General features: G+C 29.0%; 1 protein-coding gene across 2 annotated transcripts in view; it reads right to left on the reverse strand.

Annotated features, from left to right (window-relative positions):
* Positions 1 to 1,434: 1,434 nt before the first annotated feature.
* Positions 1,435 to 27,893, reverse strand: part of LOC105845880 (uncharacterized) — a 49,162-nt gene continuing 22,703 nt past the window's right edge. The window contains exons 4-9 of one of the 2 annotated variants that reach the window (XM_065814191.1): positions 14,384 to 14,428; positions 12,051 to 12,394; positions 11,699 to 11,791; positions 8,814 to 8,886; positions 2,167 to 2,342; positions 1,435 to 2,050 (exon numbers count right to left, since the gene is read on the reverse strand). In XM_065814191.1, the coding sequence (XP_065670263.1) occupies positions 1,598 to 2,050; positions 2,167 to 2,342; positions 8,814 to 8,886; positions 11,699 to 11,791; positions 12,051 to 12,394; positions 14,384 to 14,428 (1,184 nt within the window). In that variant the 3' untranslated portion in view covers positions 1,435 to 1,597. The remainder of the gene's footprint in view (positions 2,051 to 2,166; positions 2,343 to 8,813; positions 8,887 to 11,698; positions 11,792 to 12,050; positions 12,395 to 14,383; positions 14,429 to 27,893) is intronic. The other variant, XM_065814192.1, reaches the window with a different exon arrangement.

Here is a 27,893-nt window from a genome sequence, read left to right on the forward strand (position 1 = left end):
CTCAAATATTTAAACTGAAAAATTAGCAAAATGTTTAGATGATTTTAACATTTACACACTACGGTACGTTACAATTAGCACTATTTGTGCTAATGTAAAATATTTGCAATTGAAGATTAAAGTAAAATACTTGCAACAGTTAAAGAAACTAGACTATTATAAATAAACATAGCTCTTTTATGAGTTTTTGCTGATGTTTTCATATTAATATAATTTTAAGAACAATTTCGAAAAGTAAGCAATTAAGTAACACCTGTTGCACTTGCGATTACGATCTTTATATATTATACTGTTTATAGATTATTTGTAAAAAAAAAAAATATATATTATTTGCAAATAAAATATAAACAGAGCCACAAATAATTTATTTAGTTTGCTAAGACACACAACAAATAGTATTACAATATTAAGTAAATGAATTACGTTAAACAAAACTATATGGACTCCACTGACAATTGTTAAACTAGAAAACTGTTGTTGTTTACTTTATTACTCGGGCCAACAGTATTTTACTTTTTTATTGCATACAACGTTTTTCTTATAGTATTGCTCATTCTGATTTCAAATATGTAATCCTTTTTTTCCTATCAGATCAAGTTTTAAAGATTTTAGAGTTCAAATCCCTAATATTTGAGTAAAAATTCCTAATATTCAAAAATGTGTAACCTGGGTCTCAAAAAAACAAAAAAAAAAACGTTTGTTTACAGAGATTTAAAAAAAAGATAAACATTTTTATTTAAAAATGTTTTGCAAAAAAAATATAGCAAAAATCGCTAAAAAGTATAAAAAATAAACTAAAAAAAAATGTTTTTCACCAACAAAATATTCATTTTTTTTTACAAACTAGTATTACTTTTAAAATCTCTGTGAAAAAACGCTACTTTTGAGACCCAGGTTGACATACTTTTGAAGAGGTTTCTTTTTTTTTTTTTTTTTTTTTGACAATATTAGGGATTTTACCCCAAATATTTGGGATTTGAACCCTAATATCTTTAAAAATTGAGCGATAGAAGGAAAAGGATTGCATATTTGAAATCAGAATGAGGAATACTATAAGAAAAACATATTGTATGCAAAAAAAAAAAAAAAACTAAAACGGTAAATTTTTGTTGCCCTGTGCTATTATAAATATAATATACAATAAAATACTACTCCAAAAGTAATATAAATAATTGAAGATCAAGGTCCGGACTTTATTCTTTTAAGACCAAGTTTAAGCAAGAGACATATTTTCCAAGGTTACGCTTGGATAATATGTCTTTGGCTTAAACTTTAAAACAAACTTTAGTGCACTCCAAACTAAGACCGAAGTCTTAAGGACAAGAAGTCTGGTTCTATCCATCAAGGTACAGAAGTTTAATCTTGAATGTCTTCTTTTTAAACAAAGCTGTTAGACAGATTTAAAAACATGCCCGTTGAAAATTGACACGATTACCCACACGTTTCTTTTTTAATAAAAGAAGCAGAAGATTTTATGACAAGTATAAGTATAGTAGATATAACTATATTGAAATGATTATTTTATAAAAATTTAAAAAAAAAAAAAAGAATATTTACAGCAAGCTAAAAATAAGTGGAAATATCTAAGAAGTATATTTTAAAGCGTGATTAACTTTTTTTTCTTTCTAGAACCAGGCTCTTGAGTAACTAAAGGAGGTTCATCAGAAAGAGGCTGAGGCTCGGCTGTAGTTGGTTTTGAAGTAATGACCTCTTCACTGCCTTCTTGTGAGGGTGGTGTTTGATCTGTCGGTAGGGCATCAGGTGCAACTTCTGATGTGGGACTAACTGAAGTAGTCAAAATAACAGGTGATGCTTGGGTTGTTTGAACTATTTGCGCTGTAGTAACAATGCGCGTTGTTGGAGCTACTGGAGTTGTTGGTGGAAGTGAGGTTAAAAGTCTTTTAGTTGTTTTTGGGCTAGCTTTCGTTGGTGATACTTCTGGTTCTACAGCGAAACTGAAAATTTCTCTTCCGTTTAATTTTTGTATAGGTCTTACATTCCCACAAAGGTGATCAAAATGTTCACCATATAAACCACGCATCTTTTTGAGCTAAACCAAATTATTAGGAGTTTAGGAAAACAGCGTGCCGTTTATTTTATTAAAAATTGTCAAAGAAAGAAACAATAAAATCAAATTGTAAAAAAAAAACAAAAAAACAAATATACTTTTTCTGGTAAAATTCCAATTGGTCGCCTAAATACAATCCATGTGACAGATTCATAGCATGGAGGTGTCGGAAGTGAACCCTTGTAGACATATCTTCGAATATTATTCAGCCCTTCTTTCAATGCTGGAACAAGATTTTTCAATGACAAACCACCAGGCAAAGGATATTGTTGTTCTATAAAATAAATGTTTAAGTTAAATATAAAAACGTTCAATAGTAATTAAAATAATAATGATAAAGTTTTTATTTCGTTATTTTTACATTAATTTTTTTTCAACCACTCGTCGTTCCACACAATAAAAAACAAAAACAAAAAAAATTACCCAAAAAAGTTAGCCTCTTTACAACAAAGGTAAGGTCAATGAAAAAATGATTTTTTTAAAAACTATTTTATACTAAACTTAACTTTACTGGCAGGTTTTAAATTTTATGGAATAATCTTTTAGAGTTAAAAAGTTACGACCATTTAAAACTTACAGCTACTCATTTTGGGGAGGGCAGAAACTTTACATGGTTAAAACTTACAGCTTCCTCATTTTGGGGAGGGCAGAAACTTTACATGGTTATAACTTATGAAATCTAAAAGATTATTAAATAAAATTTAAAATGTTTTCATGAATTTAAATTTAGTTAGAGTTAGCAAAAAAATTTATTAACTTATTGCCCTCACATTCGAGTTATGGGAACTAACTCAGGGTATTTTTGTTCCCAGGCTCCAATCAACACAATATTTTTGCAAAAAATTATTAATAAATGGTTTAAACTCTTTATGAATTGTGGAAAATATATTTTTTCAAAGTGTAATATGTAAAATAATTATCTAAATACATATATAGTTTTGAAAAACCAATTTTTTGTAAAACTTGGTATTTATAGTCAACCTTTGTGAATGAGGGGGATAGAGGGGGTGGGGGGGTGGGGGAAGTAAGGGCAGCAATCATTTTTTTAGGTGTTAGTTAAAGTATTAAAGCTTTTAAGTTAACTTCATCCCACCTAGGATGTACTAGAAACACTGAAATCCATAGTTACTGCAAAGTTTTAATTTACATGAAAAACTGCGAATGTCTTGAAAACGTAAAAAAATCTATAAAATATTAAAAATCCTTGTTTTTACAGCAGTATTCTAAATATTTCTAGACATTTGACGCATTTTGCAAATAATTGAACAAATTTTTTACTTTTAACCACACTAAGAGTTACAAAAATTGATCAAGTGCATTATAAAATAAACATTCTCCATTTAAGTATTCATGTTATTTGCAAATTACTAAAAAAGTCAATATATGACCTTTTGTTTTGACCTTTTTTTGCTGAACTCTGACCACTGTGGAGTGGTTTAAAATAATCTGGAATAAAGACAACCTCAAAACTTCTAAAAGTGAGTAGTGAACAAACAACAATAAAATAAAAAGTGTTAACATGCTATATGTGTATGTGTTTAATCCTATTAAAAGCATTTCATATTTATATTTCTTTAGGTCTTATATACATATTTATAATAATAAAGAACATGCAGAATTAACTATAACAGAAACACAAACTGTAGAAGGATAAAAAATTTATAATAATAGATGGAAAACTAATTAAACTTTTTTAATTATACAAATTTCGATTTGAAAAGAAACATTGATATTAAGCAATGTCATCAATGTAGCAGAAACAAGAGCTAAATCCTGCATGTATCTAATTGGCAAACCAAAACAACATTTTGAAGGTCAAATTCTGCCTACAGACATGGAAATATGAAAATCTATTTCTTTTACCATAAATAGAAATATTAAACAGAAAGATACTGCAAAATCTGTGTCTCAGAAAATTTTTGACATTTGGGCCAAAGCTAAAAATCCTGTTGCTGAGAAAAAAACATTGTTTGTACTTACTGAAGCACCTTGTAAGCTTCTAGTTGATTTTACTCACCATGATGCTATGAACTTAACTAAAATCGAAGAAGATAAAGTAATTTTTACAGGCCAATATTCAGAAAGTGTTCACACCACTAATACTTCATTAGTGGTGTGAACACAGATTTGGCAAAACATGGAAAACATAAACAACCAAAAGAACAGAAAGAAATTCAGAAACATGATGTCTAGAAAATTCTGAGCAGTACTTTATAAACTTTTAAAAATAATTCTTTAATTGCATCAAGCTCTAAATCAATCCATTCTTCTTCTCATTCATTCATTCTGATCTTACTGAATCTAAAAAAGAGTTTATCCCAAAACAATTTAGAAACTTGCAGCTTGTAAAGCACTGCAAAAAGAAAATACAGCCAACACCTAAGCAAGCCAATATCTGTGTTTCAGATATTATTTCATCAATTTCTGTATATGCAATGAATCAGACAAATGCGAGCAATCAAGACTGCATAAATCCTAACTTTCAACAAATATGCAAGCTAACTTTTGACTAGTTCAAAGTTAAGATTTATGTAGAAGATCCATTGATTACTTGTGTCAATGAAAAATTTCCTTCCAGCCATAACCAATGAAACAGAAAATGAAAATCCAGCTATGTTGTATCTGTTGTTTCAATAAAAATGTAGAAAATGTGGAAAAAATGTGGAAAAATTTCTTGCTATACTAAAAGTTGCTCAAAGAGCAGAAAATTTAATTTCACAGGTACCTGCAGTAGTAACTAATTACTTAAAACTAAAAAACTAAACTGTTATAATATCATTTAATACAGCAGCCTCAAACACAGGTTGTTTGAAAAGTAGCCTGTGTTCTGTTTGAAAAAAAGCTGCCAAAAATTTTTTTTTTGGCTTGTAGATACCACATCTATTTTAAAGACAATGTATGGCCCTAAAACTGGCCCAAATACTTTACTACTTTGCAGAATCATACAATATTAGCCTCTAATTGATCAGCAATGTATACACATCATGCAAAAACAGCTGTTTCTCTCAAGATGTTGAAAATAGAAACACTAAACTTTGCACTAAACATTCTAAATAGGGAAGCAGGACATCAGCCAAGAGAAGACTATTAACAACTATTCAAACTAACTTATTGGACACTCCCTAGTGAAATATTTTCAAGTTTCTGGTGCTTTTTATCATCTTAATGGATAGCATAGCTTATATATGTGACTAAAATTTTCTTCTATTAAAATCAGTCTAAACTTGAAAGTTAGACAAATAACGTGTTAGATATTTAAAATTTGAGTTGTTGGCTAAATTGTTTTTATGTAAAAGCATGTTACCAGGGTTACCAGTTCAAATCTCTCATAGTGGCATACTTGCAAGATATCTTGAAACAGAAAAAATTAATGAGTAGATCAATCAGATGCAAAACAGTACCAAATATACCTCTAAAATCCTAATTCTTTCACCTTCTATTTTTTTAAATGCACTTCAGTAAGCTACTTCATTCTTTGCAGAAGAAGTAGAAAACTGAGTGCAAAGAAAATTATAAGGAAACTGAAAGTAGCGAATGACTGTGTAGAATAAGCAAAATTTTTCAATTGTTCAAGTCAAAAAAAGTTTTTGTTTTAAACAATTGAAAACCAATCACAAATATTTTCTGATACTTATGTGACAAAAGCAATCTATATTTAATTAAAATAATTGAAAGGACACTAGCAGTTATCTGTTTTGTGGAAACTTGCTGTTTAGTACATTTATTATTTATTACAAAAGTTGAAACTTGTTAAAATTCTTCAACTTTGACCTTGTTGAGGCAGTTTAGATGGCAGTTAGTTTAGATGGCAGTTAGTTTAGATGGCAGTTTGTATAGCAGATAGTGTCAGTAAATTCTTTTCTTTTGTATTATATATAGCTCGTGATTGTGTATACAATAAATATTGTCTGATTACTTTAATGATTTATAACCATTCCAAAAGAAACAGAAAAAAACCATTAACACCCAACCAATGTGCTAGTTTTATTAAAATTGAAATGTAACACTTTGTTAAACAATTTACTTTTTAATTACATTGCTAATTAATTTTTGTAGTTAACTAAAAATAATTTGGTCTAAAGACATTTTGCCCACCAAAACACTCATGAAAATGGCTTTGCCATTGTCCAATTAAATTGTTGTATTCTGTTGTATAAATTGTTTAAGTCTTGTATATAAAACAAGCTTCATACTATTTGTACAGCAAACATTGTAATGTGCCATTCACATCATACTTAAATTTACAATTTGAATTCTTTATCATATTTTAGAAAAGTACTTAGTTTACAATGTTTGTCTTTTGTTTAAGACACTGATAAAGATTTCATATTACTGATATAAAAAATGAAATCACAGAAATTGGTATAAAATAAACATATAAAAAATCTTTTTATCAACTTGAAATGTAAATTAAAAGTTCAATGAGTAAGTTTTTTTTATTTTATGTGGTATTTAATAAAAATATTTGCAGTGGGAGTATCATTTTGACAGCATTTGAAAAGTATAAGAAATGCACGCTTCATTTGAAATTTTAGAAAACGCAAAAACATGCATCAAAGGACTGAGCTGTTAAGACCAAGTGAAATAAGAAAAAAATTAGGAAGAGAGAAAAAATTAAAAAATTAAAAAGATATTATGAATAGATGTTCAGAACAAAACAAAGACACTACAGTAAAGCGTATAGTAACAAAAATTATAACAAAATATAAGCATCGCATATCTGATAGAAATGATAAACTCAGACTCCTGAGGGAAAATCATGACCAATGCATAAGGTCAAAAAGAAATAAAACATAAAAGATGAAGTTAATATATATATATATATATGTGTGTATGTGTATATATATATAATATATATATATATATATATATATATATATATATATATATATATATATATATATATATATATATATATATATATATATATATATATATATGTGTGTATGTTTATACGGTTGTGTATTTGTGTAGATATGTGTGTATGTATGTGTGTGTATATATATATATGTATATATATATATATATAGGTTTTTTGTTTTCGTTTTGTTTGCACATTGTTTTATTTCATTTTTATTAATTTTGTTGTTGATTTTATTATATTTTTATATTTATTATTTTCTCTCAACATCAACATCTATAGTTTGATCCGTTATAGTGTCAGCCTCATTAACTGAAAATTCATGGTTTAAAACTTACTATGAGCATAATATGTTAAATTCTACGTTAAAATTCTCAGAGAATATTTCTTACTGGCCCAAAGAAATCTAGCCTTCTAGCTCTCCAGATTTGAACTCTCTGGATTTTTCTGTTTGAGCGTATGTTTAAGCTGAGTTTTGTAAACAACAACACAAAAATGTTGAAGCCCTGAAAACTTCCATCACCCGGGTTTGGTCCAACATGTCAGGTGACTATATCCAGAAAACCTGTTCTAATGGCGGTTATATTAATTAAAATTATTCATTACTAAAATTTAAACAAATTTTCAATAATAAAAAGTTTAATTTTTACCTAAGTGTACCTAAGTTTGTACCATTAGCAACAACTTGAGAATTGTTTCTTAAAAGTTTTAAAGCAGTTTAGTTTTTTAGACTCAATTTTTAATTAAAATCTGGTAAATAACTGCTATTATGTCAATAATGCATGGAACAGATGTTGTTATTGGTATCATATAGGTAACTTTAATTCAGATAAAACCCAATATTTTTCAGCCAATCATTACCGCAATAATTTTGATATTCTTATATTTATGAATAGTGATGTACTCAACAAGTCATCTTCCCTTAATCTTCTAGGATTATTACATTCCATCTTTCTTGGAAACCATATATCAAATTGATTGCAAAATTAGCATCTGCTAAGATTGCATCTCTTTATTGTGCTCAACACTTTCTTACTCCGGATTCTATTCTTTATCTCTATAAACTTCAAATCCGTCCTTGCATGGAATACTGTTGCCATATCTGGGGCAGATCTTCCAATGATGCCCTTTCTCTTTTAGACAAGGTGCAAAAACGCATTGTAAACATAGTTGGACCTGCTCTTGCAGCAAAAAAAAGTATTGTTCAGTAATTAATTATACAAATTATGACTGTGCTTGTGATATTAACTACACTCAAGTAATTGTTTTATTCAAAAATTGGCTATTGGGCAAATTTGAGTATATTCAACCTTTGTAAATGTTCCTGAAGTATACTAATAATTTACAGGTTTATATCGGTGGCCTTTGGTCAAATTAATTATAGTGCAAAAAAAAAGTGCAAAATCGGTCATTTTGAGATAAGTATGCAGTTTTGTTATATTTTGCCAGATTTTTTATTTGGTCAAACTATGATTGCTTTAGTTTAAAAAAAACTATTTTTATGAAAAATAATTTCTTTTTCATTATGACCCAAATAATAGCAACAAAACAAATTTTCAAACTCTTCTCCTGCAAAATGTCATATTTGCACTAATCATAAATTGACCAATGGCCACATATATATTTGATTGAAACTTTTATTGCATTGTCATAACCTTAAGTTAAGTCATATAGAACAAAAAAAATTTCATCATTTATAACCAATATGAGGCTACAATAAAAAGGTTATGATTGTACCAGTTCACAATCCTCTAGTTACAATTTAATCTTTAAATTTTTCTATTTGAATCAGATTATTTATGAAGTATTAAGTTATGATAAATAACCAGTTTATAAAATATTTTGCAAACTTTATGAACAGTAAGAAAAAAAAAAAGAACTTACTTGGTGATTGTATGTGTACAACACTTTCAGCTATGCGATCAAAAGCGATGTTTGGGTCAGCACTGGGGTTTACCTGAGTAAAAAAAAAAACAAATTTAGATTTAATGTAAAAAGTAGGATGATAAAACATGATATGATATAAAACATTCCTACAAATATAATAAATATATATATTTATTGCTGAAATTTATATATAATATAAACTTTTAAAATAATATTTAATTATAAATTTTTATATTTATAGTTATAAATTATTATTATTTAATTGAAAATTTAAATATAAATATAATATTTAATATAAAATTTAATATAAACTATACAGAAAAAAAATAGTATGATTTTGTAGATGTTAAGATATAAAAAATATTTAAGTACAAATAGGTTGTAAAATAGCTTGATATACAAAAATAAATAAAATTAAAAAAATTTAGTTGCTGGAATATTTGATGTTTCTTTTTTGTTTTTTATTTTTTTTTTAATCTCTATTTTGAAAATTGATAACTATAATGTGAATCTGAAGCAAACAAAAGATTTAGTAACAAAATCTGCTCCCATTTCCTGTTAAAAGCATCATTTAACCCATATTTATATCTAGATATAATTATAGATTATTAAAATAATATTCATAGATATATCTATAAAGGATAACCTACACAGCCTGTCTTCTAATTTACAGCAACTAAGAGATTCTATATTAGTATTTTTAAAAAATATGTAAAATTTTTATAGCATTATTAAAAAATCTCTCTGTCTTTTTATATTTATGTTTCGATTTTAGCATCATTAAAAAATATATAGATATTTATAGCATCATTTTTTATGATAAATCTTTTCAAGCTTTTTCCATGATTAATATTATAAACACTTTCAATAGGGAGCAAAAACAAACTTTACGTAACATAACTCAAGTTTAATAAAAAAATAAAAAGTACTGGTTTCTATAAGCAATAATATAACTACTACGTTAAAATTTTTATAAAACAAATTTAGAAGGGGTTTTAAAAACTCAAATATTCATTTAAAAGTTATAAAAGCCATTGAATAAAAATTTAAATACTAAATAAAATTTTACAATAATAATTAAGTGTAATAACTTAATATAAATGATAAAAACTGGTCTGCTTAATTCAAAAAAATTTTAAACTTTAGCGTCTTTAAAAAAATAGAATTAGCTTAAAAAAATGACAAATTTTGTTAACATAACTGTGTCATCAATTTTATTTTCTGTTTTGTATAAAAAAAAACTAAAGTTCAAAAAACTAGATCAGTCCTTTATGTGCCTGTCCTTCATGTGAGAATCTCCAGTTTTAGTAGGAATGATACTATTCTAATTAACATGTATTTCATAAAACATTTATGTATCTTCTGACGATTGATCAATTGGAAATCCTTCACAAACTCTCTCAATAAATGTCTATTCAGTAGTTTTTGCTTTGTTTAGTATACATTTCGGCCTTCTAGCCCTCTGATAAGTTGTTTAAATTTTATCTTGAATACAAATTTTGATATTAAATAATTTATTCCAAATAACACAACACATTTCTTTGGGATTAAATACTTTTTACACATTATCAGTAGTTGGGAAAATAAGTCCTAGCCAACCTCGATTAGTTTCCCTTATCAAAACATGTGACATAATGATCTCAATGCATTTGGTGAAGTATTTGTCACATCATTTTGTTTTTACTATCTTGATGACATTATTTTGGGGGAATAAGTTTTTATTGAAACATATTTAATTGCTTTTAATCATTACTTTGACTTCATTGAACATTTTACCCTGCTTCATCACAGCTTCATCATAGCCATCCTTAAAACACATATAATAATCATCAATATCTACTGAAAGAATCTTAAATTATATTCAAAACAGAATCAATTGTCATTCTTACAAGTCTCAAAACATGACTAAATGTAGGGCAAAGTTGTTTTCTTTCTTCAAGTAATTAGTTGGTTGTTGGAAAACTGATGCCTTTTGAACCAAAAAGAACCCCTAATTTTCTTATTTCTTTTTTACTTAGTGTAAAAAAATGCATTGGAGCTATTGATTCATCTATGTCAAAGATATCTGTTATTTGGTTATTTTTACATGGTTTGCAAAAAGTGCTATACTAACACGAGAAATGCTCGTATTTGTGTATTAATTCTGTATAAAAGATAAACTAATAACTGGTTAACATTTAACTCTAGGCACTCAATATAAACAGCTATATATTAGTAATATAGCTGTTTATATTATTGACAAATTCCTGTGTTCTTTCCATTTTTCATCTTATCACATAGTTCTGTAAATAATTTTCTTTGAAAATATAATGAAATAAAAATAAAATATAAATGCATTTTAATACATTTATATTTTATTTTTATTTCATTTTATTTTTTAGTTTAAAAACAAAGAAAATTGAATCTTTTTAGTTTACTTTACTTTTGTTACAACATAAAAACAAATCAAATGAATAAACTGTTTAACTTTTTAAAAACATGTAAGTTAAAAATAGAACTTACTTCAGTTCTCAAAAAAAGAAACTTTAAATATATTAAAAATTATTAATTATAATAAAAGTAAGTAATCATTTTTGATAAAATTCAGGATTTAATCTGTTTCTTTGTTAAAAAAACTACAAATAACCTTTATTCTAAAACATACTAACAACTTAAGAACTTAAAATTGCAATTACCTACATTCAAACAAATAGTTACAATAATGAAAATAAAAATAGTTGATTTTTTTTCCCATACCCCTTATCACATTTGTTATTTTTTTAACCAGTATACTTGCAGAAATCACCAGTTTTTTTTAATTAAATAACCATTGCCAAAGGTGATGGTATATTTTGAAATAAATGATAATAATAATCATATAACATAAATAATAAAAACAATACCTGCATAAAAAAAGCCAATATTGCCAGTCCATCATTTTGTTGCATGGCAATCTTAGGGTTAGTATACTTATCATTTTTGAAAACAAAATGAATCTAAAATTTAAAAAATCATAAATAAACTATTATAATGTAACTTATGTCATCATGTAAGTGTTTACATACAAGATTCAGTCATAGATCTTGTAAGTATATAAATACAAGATGTAATATGGAAACCTGTTAACGATTGCACGCAAAATATGCAATCATTAAAAGAAAATTTTTTTCAAGAAATATATAAAGTTTTATTTAATGATTACAAAAAACAAATATTTCAAAGATTGTTACAAAATAACAAAACAAAATATCTTACTTCACCTGAAAACCATTCACCATCCAGTGTGTGCTCAGAACCTCTTTGCCCATCACAACCAAAATGTAAATGAAACTGTTTTAATGTATACACATCATCAGAAAGAACACCTCCTGTTAATTGAGCAGATGCTGAACCTTCGGCAATATTAAACCCTATAGTTTTACCATTGTTTATGAGCTTCCCTTCCACTACAATAGGTCCACCATCATCATCATTTACAGATAATTTCAATGGATGATTAAGTGGTTTTGTAAGTGCATTAAAAGTTACAATATTGATTGGTGATTGGTTAAGGCCATTGCATTGCGGGGATATTTTATGCCATTCTTCTGGACCATAAGCTTTAAAAAACAGAAAATTTTATATAAATTTACTTAAACAATTGTTTAAATAAAATTTTAAATTAAGATTTTTCAATGTTTAACTTTTTTCAATGTTTTTTCTTTTTTCATTCTTTTTTTTTTAACGGTTTTAATAATGCAAAAAATTTTACATATTTTATTAGCATCAGTATCCTTATGCCATCCTATACAATCTTTAAAAAGTTTTCTAATTATACTATCTATTTTTTCCCCTCGAATTAGAGATTTCGATAACTAATCTTATGTATGTTTACACTCTAGGTAGGTGTTTTCTTCATGGTCAGGATAAAAGTATTGGTGTAGTGTAACCACAATTAAAGTAGCTCCTTGACTGTAATGGCCTTCATGGCATTGGAGAGATAAATTAACATAAAAAAAAATTTTTGGGAATGGTGTGAATATTATATTTGTGCATGTTTATGGAAATCTGTAATAAAAATGTTTTTAAAAAAAATTCTGTTCATCACCAATATTGAGAACAGTAAGTAATAACTTTTACATATTTAAGATAACTTATACAGAGGGAGATAAAAAAAACTCTTAGGGAAAAGAAAATACAAGTTAAAAAACTTATATTCTTCATATTATATCAATTAAAATATTTATATCGCTTGTATTTAGAAAACAAACGTTCTTTGCTTTTTTCTCTTTAACAAACTACTACTTTTCTAATTCTAAAAACTAAAGTAATTTAAGATTTAAAATTTAAAAGTATCTAAAAATTTTTTAGATGAAAATTATCAAAAGATTTATAATACCATATTCAATTAAAAAAAAATTGTAACAATGTAACAATATACCAAAAAGTTGTCCTTTTTTAATGTAGAAATGTTTTTTATAAGCTTTTGAACTATAACATTTTTTCTTAACTGATATATTAATTTTATAAATAAGGAAAAAATATATTAATAGGAGAATAATTGAGAGCTAACTAAAGATTTTTATTTAATGAATAAAATAACACTGCAAAACCTAAACTGAAGTAAAAATTGAAAAATTTAAAAGTATTGAGTTATTATTATAGTATGAAGTTTCATTTATTTACATTTGTTTTGTTCTTCTAGTTTTATTTTTACAATTGAAAATAAACTTGTGTCAACATAATATTTCAGGGAACACAAACATTGATTAATCATGCTATAAATAACACTGCATAAATGTATTGTAGTATTTCTAAAAAATAATTTAAAAAAAAAGAAAGTATATTAATGGTGGTTATTCATTTTAATTGATGTTACAACTCTTTCTCAAGACAATAAGAGAAACAAGTTTAACTATGAAATTATTTTAAATTATAACAATTTTAAGTAGTAAGAAATTAAGTATTTTTTAAGGGGTAGTAAGCAATAATTAAGTATATTTTAAGGGGTAGTAAGCAATAATTAAGTAGATTTTAGAGGGGTAGAAAACAATAAGTAGATTTTAAGGGGTAGTAAGCAATAATTAAGTAGATTTTAAGGTGTAGTAAGCAATAATTAACTAGAATTTAAGGTGTAGTAAGCAATAAGTAGATTTTGAATTTAAGCAATCAAAGTACTTTAAACATTAATAATATTTTTTAGATTATTAATGTTCTCATACTTGGATGTGATTTTTTGCAAAACCTTTTATAATCTACACATACTCTAATCACTTATTTTTTAAAAACAACCTTGCTTAACATACTTATGAAAATGCAAAGATTTTTGACCATGACAATGTAAACTAAGTAGTTGTAAAATTTACACAACTTATTTCAAAAATGTTTAAACGTCTTGCAGTTTATTAATTTCATACATGCAAGCATATTTATGGCTCACACAGTGTATCAATTATTCTTTGCTAATAATAGCTTTCCAATCTCTTTTTTCATTAAAGGTAACAACTTTCACTTAGTTTCTTTTAAATTAATAATCTACCTTGTTACACATCCCTTGTTAAGAAATAATATCTATGGCATTGAGAGATAATAAAGAAAAATAGACTTACCATTCGGAGTTGACTTGTAAGCCCATGTTAACTTTGGTTGATCTGCTAAACAAAAAATAAAAATTTAAAATCTCTTAATAGACTAATTCTTTGTTACCATTATTATTAAAGCCAAATACTCAGATAACATTATCAAGAACTCAAAACAGTAAACCTTAGGTAGTTTATGGTCCATGAATCATGGACCATGCCATTGTATAAAAAAATTTCTTTATTTTATGGATCATAAGACAGAATTTTTTTCTTATTTTGCTCATAGCTTTTTACTATTAGTCATATTTATAGTCAGGGAAAATACATATTTACATAAAAATTAACAATGCATACAAAATTTGCCATTTCTTACAATTTACAAAAAACATATCTAAAGACACCTATCAGTAAAGATGATAAATCAATTTTTCAAATGAAAAACCAAGCCCTTTGTAATTGAAAACAATGAGTTTTATCGTTTTGGAATATTCACAAAGGTTTCACAATTTAAAGAATGATTTATTTTTTTAACTTGTGTAACTTGTAGCTAATTTAATAGACATTGAAAAATACTCCTCCCCTTTTAAGGGTGGGGGAGCAAATTATGTTCAGCCTTGCTGAATGTCATTATGCAAAGAAAATAACAGGGTAAGACAATCTTTTGGGTATTTGGGTTTATGGGTAACAATTTATCATAATTAAATTTTAGTTATAGCTTAACTATGATAATACCATAGTTATCATATATAGTTACAATAAAAAAAAACAAAATAGCAAAAAATATTTTAACACAGAGTTTTCTAAAATGATTATAATCTGCTTCACAATACTTTACCGTAAAATTGTTCATAATAATTACCTAAATAAGAAGTAAAATTTTACAAAATAACATCTCTCTTTTTTTTAAAATTTCCAATATTTTTTAAAAATTTCCAATAATTCTGTAAACTTTCCGGAAATTTCCCGAATTGAAAATTTCCGGTAAATTTTCTGATTGGAAATTTCCGGGAAGTTTTCATCGGTAGTATAACTTGACAGCCGGCACAACGCAGATAAATATTTTATTGATATTTTTTATTATTTCCAGCCTTAAATTACAAAGTATATAAGGACTACAAAATTCAAAATACAAAGAACTTTGTATTCTTTATAGTTTCCTTAATTACAACTATCAATTACGTTTTACGATTTCTTATTTACAACTTTCATTTTCTCAATTGCAACTGACGTTTCTTAATTACAAATTTTATCTTCTCAACTACATCTTACTTTTCTTAATTACAACATTCAATTTACAACATTCAAAACTTCTCAATTACATGTAACTTTTCTTAATTACAACTTTCAAATTCTCAATTACATCTTGAAAAGGTGTATTACTATTAACCATATATACCAGTTAAAATATTAATGGTTTCACAGTTACGGAATCGCAGTATTATATTATAACAACTTTCTGCAAGGAATGTGAAACAACTGATAAAAGCATGTGACATTTAAATTTGTTTTTAAAACCTTTTTTTTTTTAAACATCTTCGCTTCCAACAAGGCTGCAAGCAACCACTAATTAAAGTTGGAAGTTACTGAAAGAGAAAAGATGAAGATTGCAGAGCAATAACAATTCACGGACGACTTAAAGGATTGCAAATTATATGAATCAGGAAGCAAAATGAAGAGAGCGAATTCCAAAGAATTGATGTTCAAGAAAAAAAATTTGACGAATAAGAGTTTTCGAAGCACATAGGAACACTCACAGAAAAAGGATGAGACTTAATTGAATGACGAGTAACACGAGAATGAATTTTACTAGATGGCACAAGAGACGCTAACTCTTTAGCGCAGTGCCTATTATAGTATTTGTAGAAAAGAGAAAAAGAAGCAACATTACGAAAATGTGATAATGGTTGGAGGTTGGCTGCAAGAGCAGGTCCAACTATGTTTACAATGCGTTTTTGCACTTTGTCTAAAAGCGAAAGGACATCATTAAGAGATCCGCCCCAGATATGGCAACAGTATTCCATACAAGGCCGGAGCTTGATAAAGAGATGCAACCTTAGCAGATGCTAATTTTGCAACTGATTTGATATATGGTTTCCAAGAAAGATTGGAAGTAAGAGTTAATCCTAGAAGATGAAGAGTAGATGACTCATTGAGTACATCACAGTTCATAAATATAAGAAGATCTAACTTATTGCGATAATGATTGGCTAAAAAAAATTGAGTTTTATCTGTATTGAAGTTCACCAGCCACTGTGAGCCCCATGCTGTAGCAGAAGTGAGATCCTTTTCAAGCTCAAAGGCCCCCTCCAAGCAATAAGTGAGTGTTGGTTTCTTATCACGACAAGAATAAATGGTAGTATCAGCAGCAAACAATGCCACCTTAGATATGAGAATATCTGGAAGATCGTTAATGTAAAGTAAAAAGAGTATAGGGCCAAGGATAGAACCTCGAGGAACCCTTGAAGTTACAGAATAAGAAGAAGAGTGTTGTACATCGAGGACAACTTTTATGCTATGATTGGAAAGGAAGGATTCAATGATCTTAAAGATGTTGCAGGATACACCATAAGAAAAAAGCTTATGGAGAAGACCAGCATGCCATACTTTATCAAAAGCTTTTGAAATATCAAGAGTGATGGTCTTAACCTCTCCACCTTTATCTAATCCAGTAAAAACCTATCAGTTATTACTGTTAGCAAATCAGCAGTAGAACGAGAAGATCGAAATCCATATCGATGGTCAGAAAGTAAGTTATTAGATTCAGGATGAGAAATTTAGTGTTTGTTAATTAAAGATTCAAAAACCTTGCTTATGATAGGAAGAAGACTAATGGGACAGTAGTTAGACGAGCCAGATCGCTCTCCAGAATCTTTGAAGATAGGGATAACAGATGCGTTTTTCCAGCAGGCTGGAAAACAAGACTTTGATAAGCACCTTTTGAATAGTTTTGAGAGTATAGACAACAGCTTCGGAGAACACTTCTGCAAGACAATGACAGGTATGTTGTCCGGGCCACAAGCTATAGAAGAGTCTAGGCAGGAAATCACTTTAGATACAGAAGCTGGAGTGATACAAATGTCAAGCAATGGATCAACCTGTTTGTTGGCAATATCAGGTAGAACGCAACTAGTGGAATCAAGTGATGATATTGATGAAAAGTTTTTAGCAAACAATTCAGCTTTGTCTTTAGGTGAGGTGACAAAGTCTGAACCATACAAGAGAGGTGGAAATAAAGATTTGCCCTTATTATTAATAATATTAAAGATTCTCCAGAAGTCACGAGAGCCTAATTTTTGAGATTAGATACGAGATTTCATGACCTGAGAATAGCGGGCTTTGGCGTTAGACAAAACCTTTTTACAATGGTTTCTAGCAGTAATAAACAGACGTCTGTTTTCTGGAGAATTGTTTTGCTGGTAGATATGGAAGTAACGGTTTCGATTGGCAATCGCAGCAGCACAGTGAGGAAAACCATGGAGGAGAGTGAGGCTTAACCTTGAATCATCGAAAAGAAACAAAAGATTCCATGCCAGCCTGAATCTAAGAAGTTATGTAAGAAGTACATTTGTCGACAGGAAGACAAAAGATTTCTACCCAAGAGGCATGAAAATCACGGAAAAAATCCCATTCAGAAAATCACAGAGAAAATTCAGTCAGCTTTAAAGTAGTTGTAAGAGGTACGATGATAGGTGGATTCAGGTGATGAAGAAGAATGAGATATTAGTTTTAGAGAGATCAAACTGTGATCAGAAGCACCTAAGGGTGAATGTGGAGAGACTGAGCACTGACTAGGATCAGAAACAAGAATTAAGTCGAGTAGAAAAGGTAAATGATTCAGGTTGTCTGGAAAGCGAATTGGAAAGTTGGCTATTTGAGTTAGGGATTGAGAAAGACAAAAGTTGTGAGCTTTAATGCCTACAGAATCGCTGACACTAGAGCCAAGCCATTCAGAGTTGTGAGCATTAAAGTCATAGACAACAACTATATTAGCTGATGGATAAAGAGAGAGGGCATGGTCAATATGATCAGAAATAACATCAAAAAGAGTGCATTCTCGAGATAAAGGAGAGCGATATAGAATAAAGAGAAAGGCGATAGAGTGAAGTGGTGCTAAACGAAAGCACATGAAAGAATAGTCTGTGGATTCAAACCTAGTTTCACAACAAATGGGTGAATTCTCACGAATGTAAATGGTTTTAATTCCAAAAAAGAAATTCGATGTGCTATTTGGCATTATATGGGAAACAGATTTATTTTCAATTTTTAAAACGTCTAAAAGTATTTAAAAATACAAGATTGTTCCAAAAACACATTTAGCCACAAAATTTATTTTGATAACTTTAAAGAAAAAAATTTAATATGAGAACTTTAATAAAATTAGTAAAAAAAATCATTTAATTAGAATATACTATACATTATATAGAATATATCATTTAATTAGAATATACTATACGTATTCAAATTAAAAGAATTAAATTTTAAATAAATGGAACAGAAATACACTTCAGAATAAGGTATCAATTCTGTTGTACTATGCTTAATAAGTGTCTTTTTTGTTAAAAATTATTTTCAACTTCAATTATCTATATTCTGCTAATTCAGTTGGTGGTTGATGGCAACGCAATAGTTTTATGCATCAACATCATAAAAGTCATCGGAAAAAAAGTGACATCATTACCCACTATCATTAATATTAGCTCATCAAATAAAAACTATATTTAGAGTATAGGCAATTAATAACAATCAAGCATATTTTTTTTGATATCATTCAACTTTGATTGATAATAAATCGATGATTGTTTGACTCTTTTAAAATATAAAAAATGTTAACTGTTAAAAAATAAAAAATGTTAACTGTTAAATGAGGATTTTCTTTTTAATAAGTACAGATATTCATTAAAATATTAACCGATGCGCTAATTATCTCCTTTTTTTGACACATATTTCTAATATCTAAAATAATTATAATGGCCAAAATTAACAATCCACTCACATTCAGATTTTATTTGTCTGTGAGTAAAACTTTAAAATTATTTTCAAATTATTAATAATTATTTGAGAATTTTTATTTAAATGTTATGAATATTAGAAATATTTGTGCAAAATGAAATACAAAAATGAGTATCTAATTAACTACAACATTTCAGCAATAAAACAATAAAAATGAATGGAAAAGCTGTTGATAGTATGAAAAAAAGGAAAAATCATAGTATGAATGAACACAACATTTCAATGAGAGAAATTGCATAACATTCAAACAAAACACATTCAACTGTTAGCAGAATAATCCACCAATATCACAAATACAATACATTTCAAAATTCTCTGCGTCCTGGAAAATTCAGCATTTCAAATCGATCCCCACCATGTCCCTGGTAGTACCGCGCTCAACTTGTTTCTCCGCGCAGCGACCTTGTTCGTCGAGGTTCGTGTTTCGGAGTTAAAGAGTTGAGAGATGGTTATAACCACTATTAAGTAGCCTCATCTGTATAGGCCTTCTTTGCCTTGAGGAGGTGAATAACAAAAAAAAAAAAAAAAAAAAAATGAAAAAAATGAACTGACCTCAATCGAAAATGGAAAGAAGTGTCTGGTGTTGTTGCTAGTGCTTGAACAATTAGAAGAGTACTACAAAAACACAGTTATATGTGGCAAGCTTTATGCAAAAAACCACGTTTATCGAAAAAACATCAGAAAACAACTAAAAACTAGTGTTTAGCTCATAAAATTTGGTTTATGAGCATGTGGCACATAATTGAAATAAAATGAAAGTTGATTCAAGAAAAAAAACAAATAATGCTGAGAAAAAAGCCCGATGAAAAAATAAACTCAGACTGTTCTATGTATAGAACAAGACATGTGGCAAGTAGTGGCAGTAGGCCTGCATGAACTATGAAGGAGTTGACAGCTTTAACCTATTTGATGCAATGCTTGATTTTCAAAGATATTTAGACATATTGGATAACTACTGAATTGCCCTGTCAATATTGGCCCGCCAATAGTCCAGATCTCAATTGCATAGAAAATTTGTGGTCATGGTTACACCACAATGTTGGTAAAATTGAAATAAAAGATCTGGACTAGTTCAAATAAGAAGTAACAAAATTACTGAATAGTGTTTCAAAAGATAATACTCAGAGTATATTAAATTCCATGCCAATCACGTGCCAAAATGGATCAATGAATTCTTCAAAACTAAAGAACTATTAAAAAAATATTAACTTTATTATTTTTTTATTTATTTGTGTTTTGTAAATTTTTTTTTATTATGGTTTGTTAACTTTGCTGTAGTGGTTTGTTTATTTTGGCTACATTTTTTTAAGCATATGAACATTTGTTTTCATTTCAAAATTTTAGTTTTTAATTTCTTTTATAATTATTATTCTATAATAAATTTATTTTCTGATCATTTGATTTATTTTAATAAAAAAAATTGACAATAAATCTCTTTTAATCTTTAAAATAGTTAATTTTAAACTTATATTCATGCTGATACAACATAATCACTTGTTGTTAATGGCCAATACTGTATTCTAGTTTAATGCTTGTAAAAAGACAAGCTAAACTCATAAACGTTGCATCAAACGTAAAATTTAACCAACTGATATGAATTATGATAATAAAAATTGCAGGTTTCCTAAATCGTGATATAGTTATTTGTTTAAAGCGTGTATTATATTTTATTCGGTTTTCTTGGTTCAATTGAGATCACAGAAGATTCAGAATTCGAAAGACTGTTAGAAATAACATATGCTAAAATTTAATGTGCCATATAATTTTGGGAAAATAGTTTTAGGATTAATTAATTTCAGTTCAAGCATTTTGTTACAGAAGAAGTCACATTTCATTAGACTCTTTTTCTGAAAATTTAGAGTTAAAGCATGATCAATCTGCTTAAGAATAAATCTACTATTCTTGCGGCGAAAAAACCACGTGATCATGCGTAATTAAAAAATAAAAATATCTACCATTATGATATGGGGGCAAACAAACGCGTTGATTTCAGTACAACACTACATAATCGCTTTGAAAATGTCTTATGATCAATTAATCAGTCAATCATTTATTTCACTTTATAAAATAAATTTAATACAAAGCTAGGATCAGTCACAAACAGTTATGTAACTGACAAAAACGTGACGACCTACAAATATTAACCGTAAATTTGAAAAAGTATATAAACTAAATAGTAAATTAATAACAATAATAATAAAATTAATAATAATCATTGTAATAATAACAGTAGTAATAACAATAATAATTATAATAATAGCAGTAGTAATTTAAAATAGTAACAAAAATAAAAATAATAATGTCAATTATAGAGATAATAATATAACTTAAACAATAACAAGAGCATTGAAGTGGTCGTTAAGGAAAAGTACTATAAATAATACCATATAAACTATACCTACATTTATAGATTCAGTCACTCTCAAACACACAAACAAAGACACACACATATACATATATATATACATGCACATATATATATATATATATATATATATATATATATATATATATATATATATATATATATATATATATATACATACATAGATATGTACAAATATATATATACATACATATATACACATATATATATACATACATACATACACATATACACACATACGCATATATACATACATACATATACATATACATACATACACACATACATACATACATACATTCATACATACATACATACATACATACATACATACATACATACATACATACATACATACATACATACATACATACATACATACATACATACATACATACATACATACATACATACATACATACATACATACATACATACATACATACATACATACATACATACACATATATACACATACACACAATACATACATGTGCACAATCAAACATATGGATATACGTAAATAAACACAAATAAATAAGTAAACACATTATACGTGCACACACACATACACACAATGCACACTCAGGTTCATACAAATGTGCACATATATGGAACAGAAGTGTAAGGAGTAGAAGAAGAGATAACTGAATAGGTTTAAAATAAGAGAAAACTAAAAGCTGTTATATTTTAGAAAAATAGACAGAGTTAATTAAAGATATAAGATAGTGACAATGCTGTGTTTTTTATTGAGTGTTTTTAGGAAGGATAAATTTTTTGATATAGCATTAAGCCAAAATCTTCTTCTCTTTTGATCAGCTGGCAAAATATTAAAACTCAAGTTCGGATGACTTTTAACATTGGTTAAACAATCAAAAACACAGCATCCTATCACCATTTTTAAGCGCAATGTTTGCCCCCATATCATAATGGTAGCCGTTTAGTTAGTTAAAGTGACGTCACGTTCGCCGCAAGGACTGCTTAATTAATCAAAAAATAAAAACAAAAGATGTGAACAAACCTTTTATTATCGCGGTTGTTCAAAACAATTAAATAAGTATGTTTTGCGGATAAAATCGATGGGTTAATTCCAAAACAAATGATGCGGATCAACAATAGAAATTTCAAACCGGATCGATCGGGGCCCGGGTTAACAACGACCGCCTCTGGTGCTGTTGCCCAACAGGGAATTAGTGGAAATTGGGCTATTGTTGGGACAAGGAGGAGGAGGAAAGGGGGATGGAAGAGAGCTCTGAAGCTGAAAGAGATGAGGATGAGCAGGAAGGTGGAGGTTAAATTTGGTACGTTGAATGTGGGCTCTATGACCGTTAAAGGGAAAGAGCTAGCTGATGCGATGGAGAAGAGGAAGTTAGACATATTGTGTGTACAGGAGACCAGATGGAAGGGCAGCAAGGCTAGGAGCATTGGTGGTGGCTTCAAACCCTTCTATCATGGTGTCGACAGGAGGAAAAATGGAGTAGGGGTAATTCTGAAAGAGGAGTTTAGTAAGAGTGTAGTGGAGGTAAAGAGAGTAAGTAACAGAGTGATCAGTGTAAAGTTAGAGATTGATGGGGTGGTGATGAATGTCATCAGTGCTTATGCTCCTCGGGTAGGGTGTGATACGGAGGAGAAAGAAGAATTCTGGAGAGAGTTAGATGAAGTTGTTTTGCAGGATCCTATAGAAGAGATAATGATTCTTGGAGCAGATTTTAATATACATGTTGGTGAAGGGAACAGTGGTGATGAGGAGGCGATGGGTAGGTATGGGGTTAAAGAAAGGAATACAGAAGGACAAATGGTGGTAGATTTTGCTAAAAGGATAAAGATGGCTGTAATTAACACTTATTTTATGAAAAAGGAAGAGCACAGAGTGATGTATAAGAGTGGGGGAAGAGGCACACAGGTCGACTATATCTTCTGTAGGAGAAGAAACCTGAAAGAGGTTAGTGATTTCAAGTTGGTACCAGAAGAGAGTGTAGCTGAACAGCATAGGATGGTGATATGTAGGATGGTTTTGGAGGTGAAGAAGAAGAAGAGAGTGAGAGCAGAACCTAAGATCAGGTGGTGAAAGTTAAAGGATGAGAACTGTTGTGTAAAGTTTAGGGATGAGGTGAGGCAGACACTGGGTGGTGGTATTCTGGATACCTGGGATGAGACGTCAAATACAGTGAGGGATGTGGCTAGGAAGATACTTGATGTAACATCAGGACAGAAGAAGATACACAAGAAGACGTGGTGGGGGAATGAGGAAGTACAGGAAAGTTTAAAAGGAAAGCGGTTAGCTAAAAAGAATAGGCATTTTCAGCAAGATGAAGAAAGTACACAGAAGTACAAGGAGATGTATGGCAAGACAAAGAGAGCAGTGGCAAAAGCTAAAGAAAAGGTATATAGTAATCTGTATGAGAAGTTAAACACTAAGGAAGGGGAAAAGGATCTGTACAGATTGGCCAGACAGAGAAACCGTGATGGGCAGGATGTGCAGCAGGTTAGGATGATTAAAGATAAAGATGGAAATGTGTTGTCTAGTAAGGAGAGTGTCTTGGGAAAGTGGAAGGAGTATTTTGAGGAACTGATGAATCAAAAAAATGATAAGGAAGGAAGGTTAGAAGAGACAGAGGTTGTGAATCAGGAAGTTCCACAGGTGAGCAAGGAGGAAGTAAGGGCTGCAATTCGGACAATGAGGTGTGGTAAAGCAGTTGGACCGGATGATATTCCAGTGGAGGCATGGAAATGTTTGGGAGAGATAGCAGTGGAGTTTTTGACAGGGTTATTCAAAAGAATTTGGAAGATCAGAAAATGCCTGAGGAGTGGAGACATAGCATAATGGTGCCAATTTTCAAGAACAAGAGCGACGTTCAGAGCTGTAGTAATTACAGGGGAATAAAGTTGAACTTTTTGAACATTTTTGCATCATAGGAGAAAACTGTTTGCCTAATCACTACCATTTTTTTTGCAACAAAACATTATAATTTTCAGCTTTCTGTAAAAGTTGTAAGCCTGATCAACACTATGAAGTAAATACCTTAGTTTTCTGGTTTTACACGAGTATATAGGTATTTCCGAAACGAGGTGAAAATGAACAGCCGATTTTTGGTGATTTTGAATACTGCATATTGTTTTCATATCCTAAATTAAGGCTATATAAAAATAATACAATGGGGGAAAATACTGTTAAAGATCAAACAGATAACAGAAAGTTTATTTTATATAGAACTATTTTTTTTTAAATTCAGTTCATGTTAAAAAATTAAGATACTACTTTTAAAACTTTGTTTTTTTAATATATCTACATGTATCACAATATTTACAAAGCTATCCTACATAAAATAGGACATCAACTGTCACTATCCTTTAATTTCTCAAATGATTCACACATGCTGCATACAAAGTTGATATTTTCAATATTGAGCTTATAAAAATAATCTTTATCATAAATGAGGCCACAACACTGGAGGTGATATGGTTTACTGCAAATGTCGCATTGAATCCATACATCATTGCTTAACTCTACTCACTTTTTGTTACATAAAGCACAGTACCAATTACTATCTGTGTTGTTATTAAGCTCTGCTGCCTGATGGCATTGACTTTTCTAAACAATGAATTCTTTTACCTGGTTCCACCTTTGGACCACGTGGTTTGCGTTTTGCAGGTGGTTTTGCGCGTAAACCTAGATTATTTTTTAAAATATCTAAAACGGATTCGTTAAGAATCATTATGGTGTCTTAACCACCAGGATCTTTATATTTTCCTTGAAGGCGTTTTTTAAACTCTGTTTTGTCCATAGGGTAGATCCCCGTTGATCGAAATCCGCTAATCAAAGCTTCTGCAGCAAAGTGTTATTCAATTTATTTAAAAGCGTAGGTAGGTGTTCCTTTAGGATTGCTCCTTTGATACGACTTTCTACTCTTCTCTTTAAAAGAATACTCCTCCACGACTGCTTTAATCCTCTAAATACAGCAACATCTAGTGGTTGACAGATATGAGTTGCATTTGGGGGCATTGTTATAAACTTGACGTTATGTTGAATCGTAGTTTCAATAACATTAGGAGAAAAATGTAAACCAAGATTATCCCCAATTAACAATGTTGTTCCGGCTTTTGAAATAGCAACAGGTAAGTATATTTCCATAAACCATCTAGTAAATGTTCTACTATCAAACCACCAATTAGGGGTAATGTCATAAACAGTTCCAGGTGGTCCACCTTGAGTCCAACCCTGGTAAAGATTCTTTGCTTTATAAACAACCATGGGCGGCAAAAACTCTCCGACAGCATTGAAAACATTAAACTGGTCAACTGCTTTGAATATTCTTTTTTTTTTCAACACGGTTCCCATGGCCACGAAAAACAATAACGGATTTGGACTCTGGATTGTCTGTTATATTGGTCTCATCATAGTTGTAAATATTTTCTGGAGGTATATCCTTTAACTCTAGGTACAAATCATCAAAATATTTGTTAAGGGTTTCTTCGTTTACCACGGCTCTACTATGTTTCACATTGTCTGCAAACCTATTTGTTAAACAATCTCTCTTCATGAAAGACTGAACCCAATCTACCCCAGGCATATTATTTTTGAATCGAGCGTCATTTATTTTCACTTTTTCACAATAATTTTTGACTAAAAGTCTTATGTCCAACGAATCAAATGGTACTCTACAGTCAGTCATATGAATAATTGTTTGGACAAAGAAATTTTTGGTTTTATTATCAAGTCTGGTCTTTCCGCCATGCTTTTTTGGAACTTGATCCCCAAGCTTTACTTTTTTATGTAATGCTCCTAATGGAATATTGTACATTTTTAAAGCCTTCCTTATGGTAAATCTATGGTTTTTTACTTTAATTACAGCTGTTTCTAAGTCATTTTTTTGTGTAACTTGTTTTATAACCTCGACTTTTTCCCTTTCTTTTGTAATTTCGAGGCATGGTTCCTAAAATTAACAAAGAAAAGCCTAACTTCGTATTAAAAAAATATCATTTTAAAATGAGCTTTTAATCGGATACAGGCAAGCTATACCTTAAATTATTATTTTATTAAAACATTATGTACCTGAACGTGATGCAAGCCAACTTTAATGACGTTTTTAATATCTTAAGATATTACTTGATAAGTGAGTTAATAGCCCTAACCACGTAACTTGCAATGTTTATATGCGATGGAGAAAAGGCGGGAAAAGATAATTTTGAGGGCAGCCAAAAATTATCTTCAACACATTATATTTAAGGCAAGTGAGTAAAAAAATCTCAATTTTTGGCTATATTTTATGTACTGCTTCACCATTTAGTAAAACTAGTACTGGTGTTCATTTTCACCCGCTGTTCATAGTCACCCCCATCACGGTAACCTTCTAATATGTCAGGAAAATATAAAGGAATGCAAGCAGAAATTTTAGAAAAAAATAATCTTGCATAAATATTTTCCTTGCGTTGCACAACTTTAATTCATGATTTATGTGTTCTTTACTGCATAATGCAAAAGCTCTTTGGATAATACCTTTAAATACACCATAAATTATTTTTGGATCGTGACAAGAATGCGGCTTTATTTGCACATTAGTTATTGCAATTTATAATTTAATATTATTATTTTAATTAGCCTAATTCATTAGACGCGGTCCGCACATTTAAGTTTACGATGTAGGGAAAAAAATAAAAATGATAGCTTCTCAGTTTGATAAAGTATCAACAAGTGTTTCACATCCTAATATTTATACTTTTTCTGGCTAGACTTTTAAAATGCTTTAATTGTATTGTGCTTCTGCTTTATGCTTTATAAAAATTTTAAATCAAAAGATTCGAATGGTCTGCTCAAATACTATCGTTTGCCAAGATCAGAAAGTGTACAAAAAATCTATATGAAGTTGTTTAAAACAAGTTTATAAAAAGAGAGATTTAGTACAAACAATTTGCCAGACATTATTATTTCAGTTAAATAATAAGAAAGAAGATGCAAAAAAAAACTGACTAGCTAAAATAAAACTTGAATCAATCATAAAAACAAAATATGAAGAAACAAAAATAAAATTCAGCAAAGAGAAAATTAGAGTTATAAAAATTATAAAAGAAACCCTTTATATATACAAATTCAAAAATAAAATTTTCAAAATGTTAAAATTGCTTTTAACTCGAAATAATTAC

Source organism: Hydra vulgaris, chromosome 12, assembly GCF_038396675.1.
Source record: "Hydra vulgaris chromosome 12, alternate assembly HydraT2T_AEP".
Classification (NCBI taxonomy): domain Eukaryota; kingdom Metazoa; phylum Cnidaria; class Hydrozoa; order Anthoathecata; family Hydridae; genus Hydra; species Hydra vulgaris.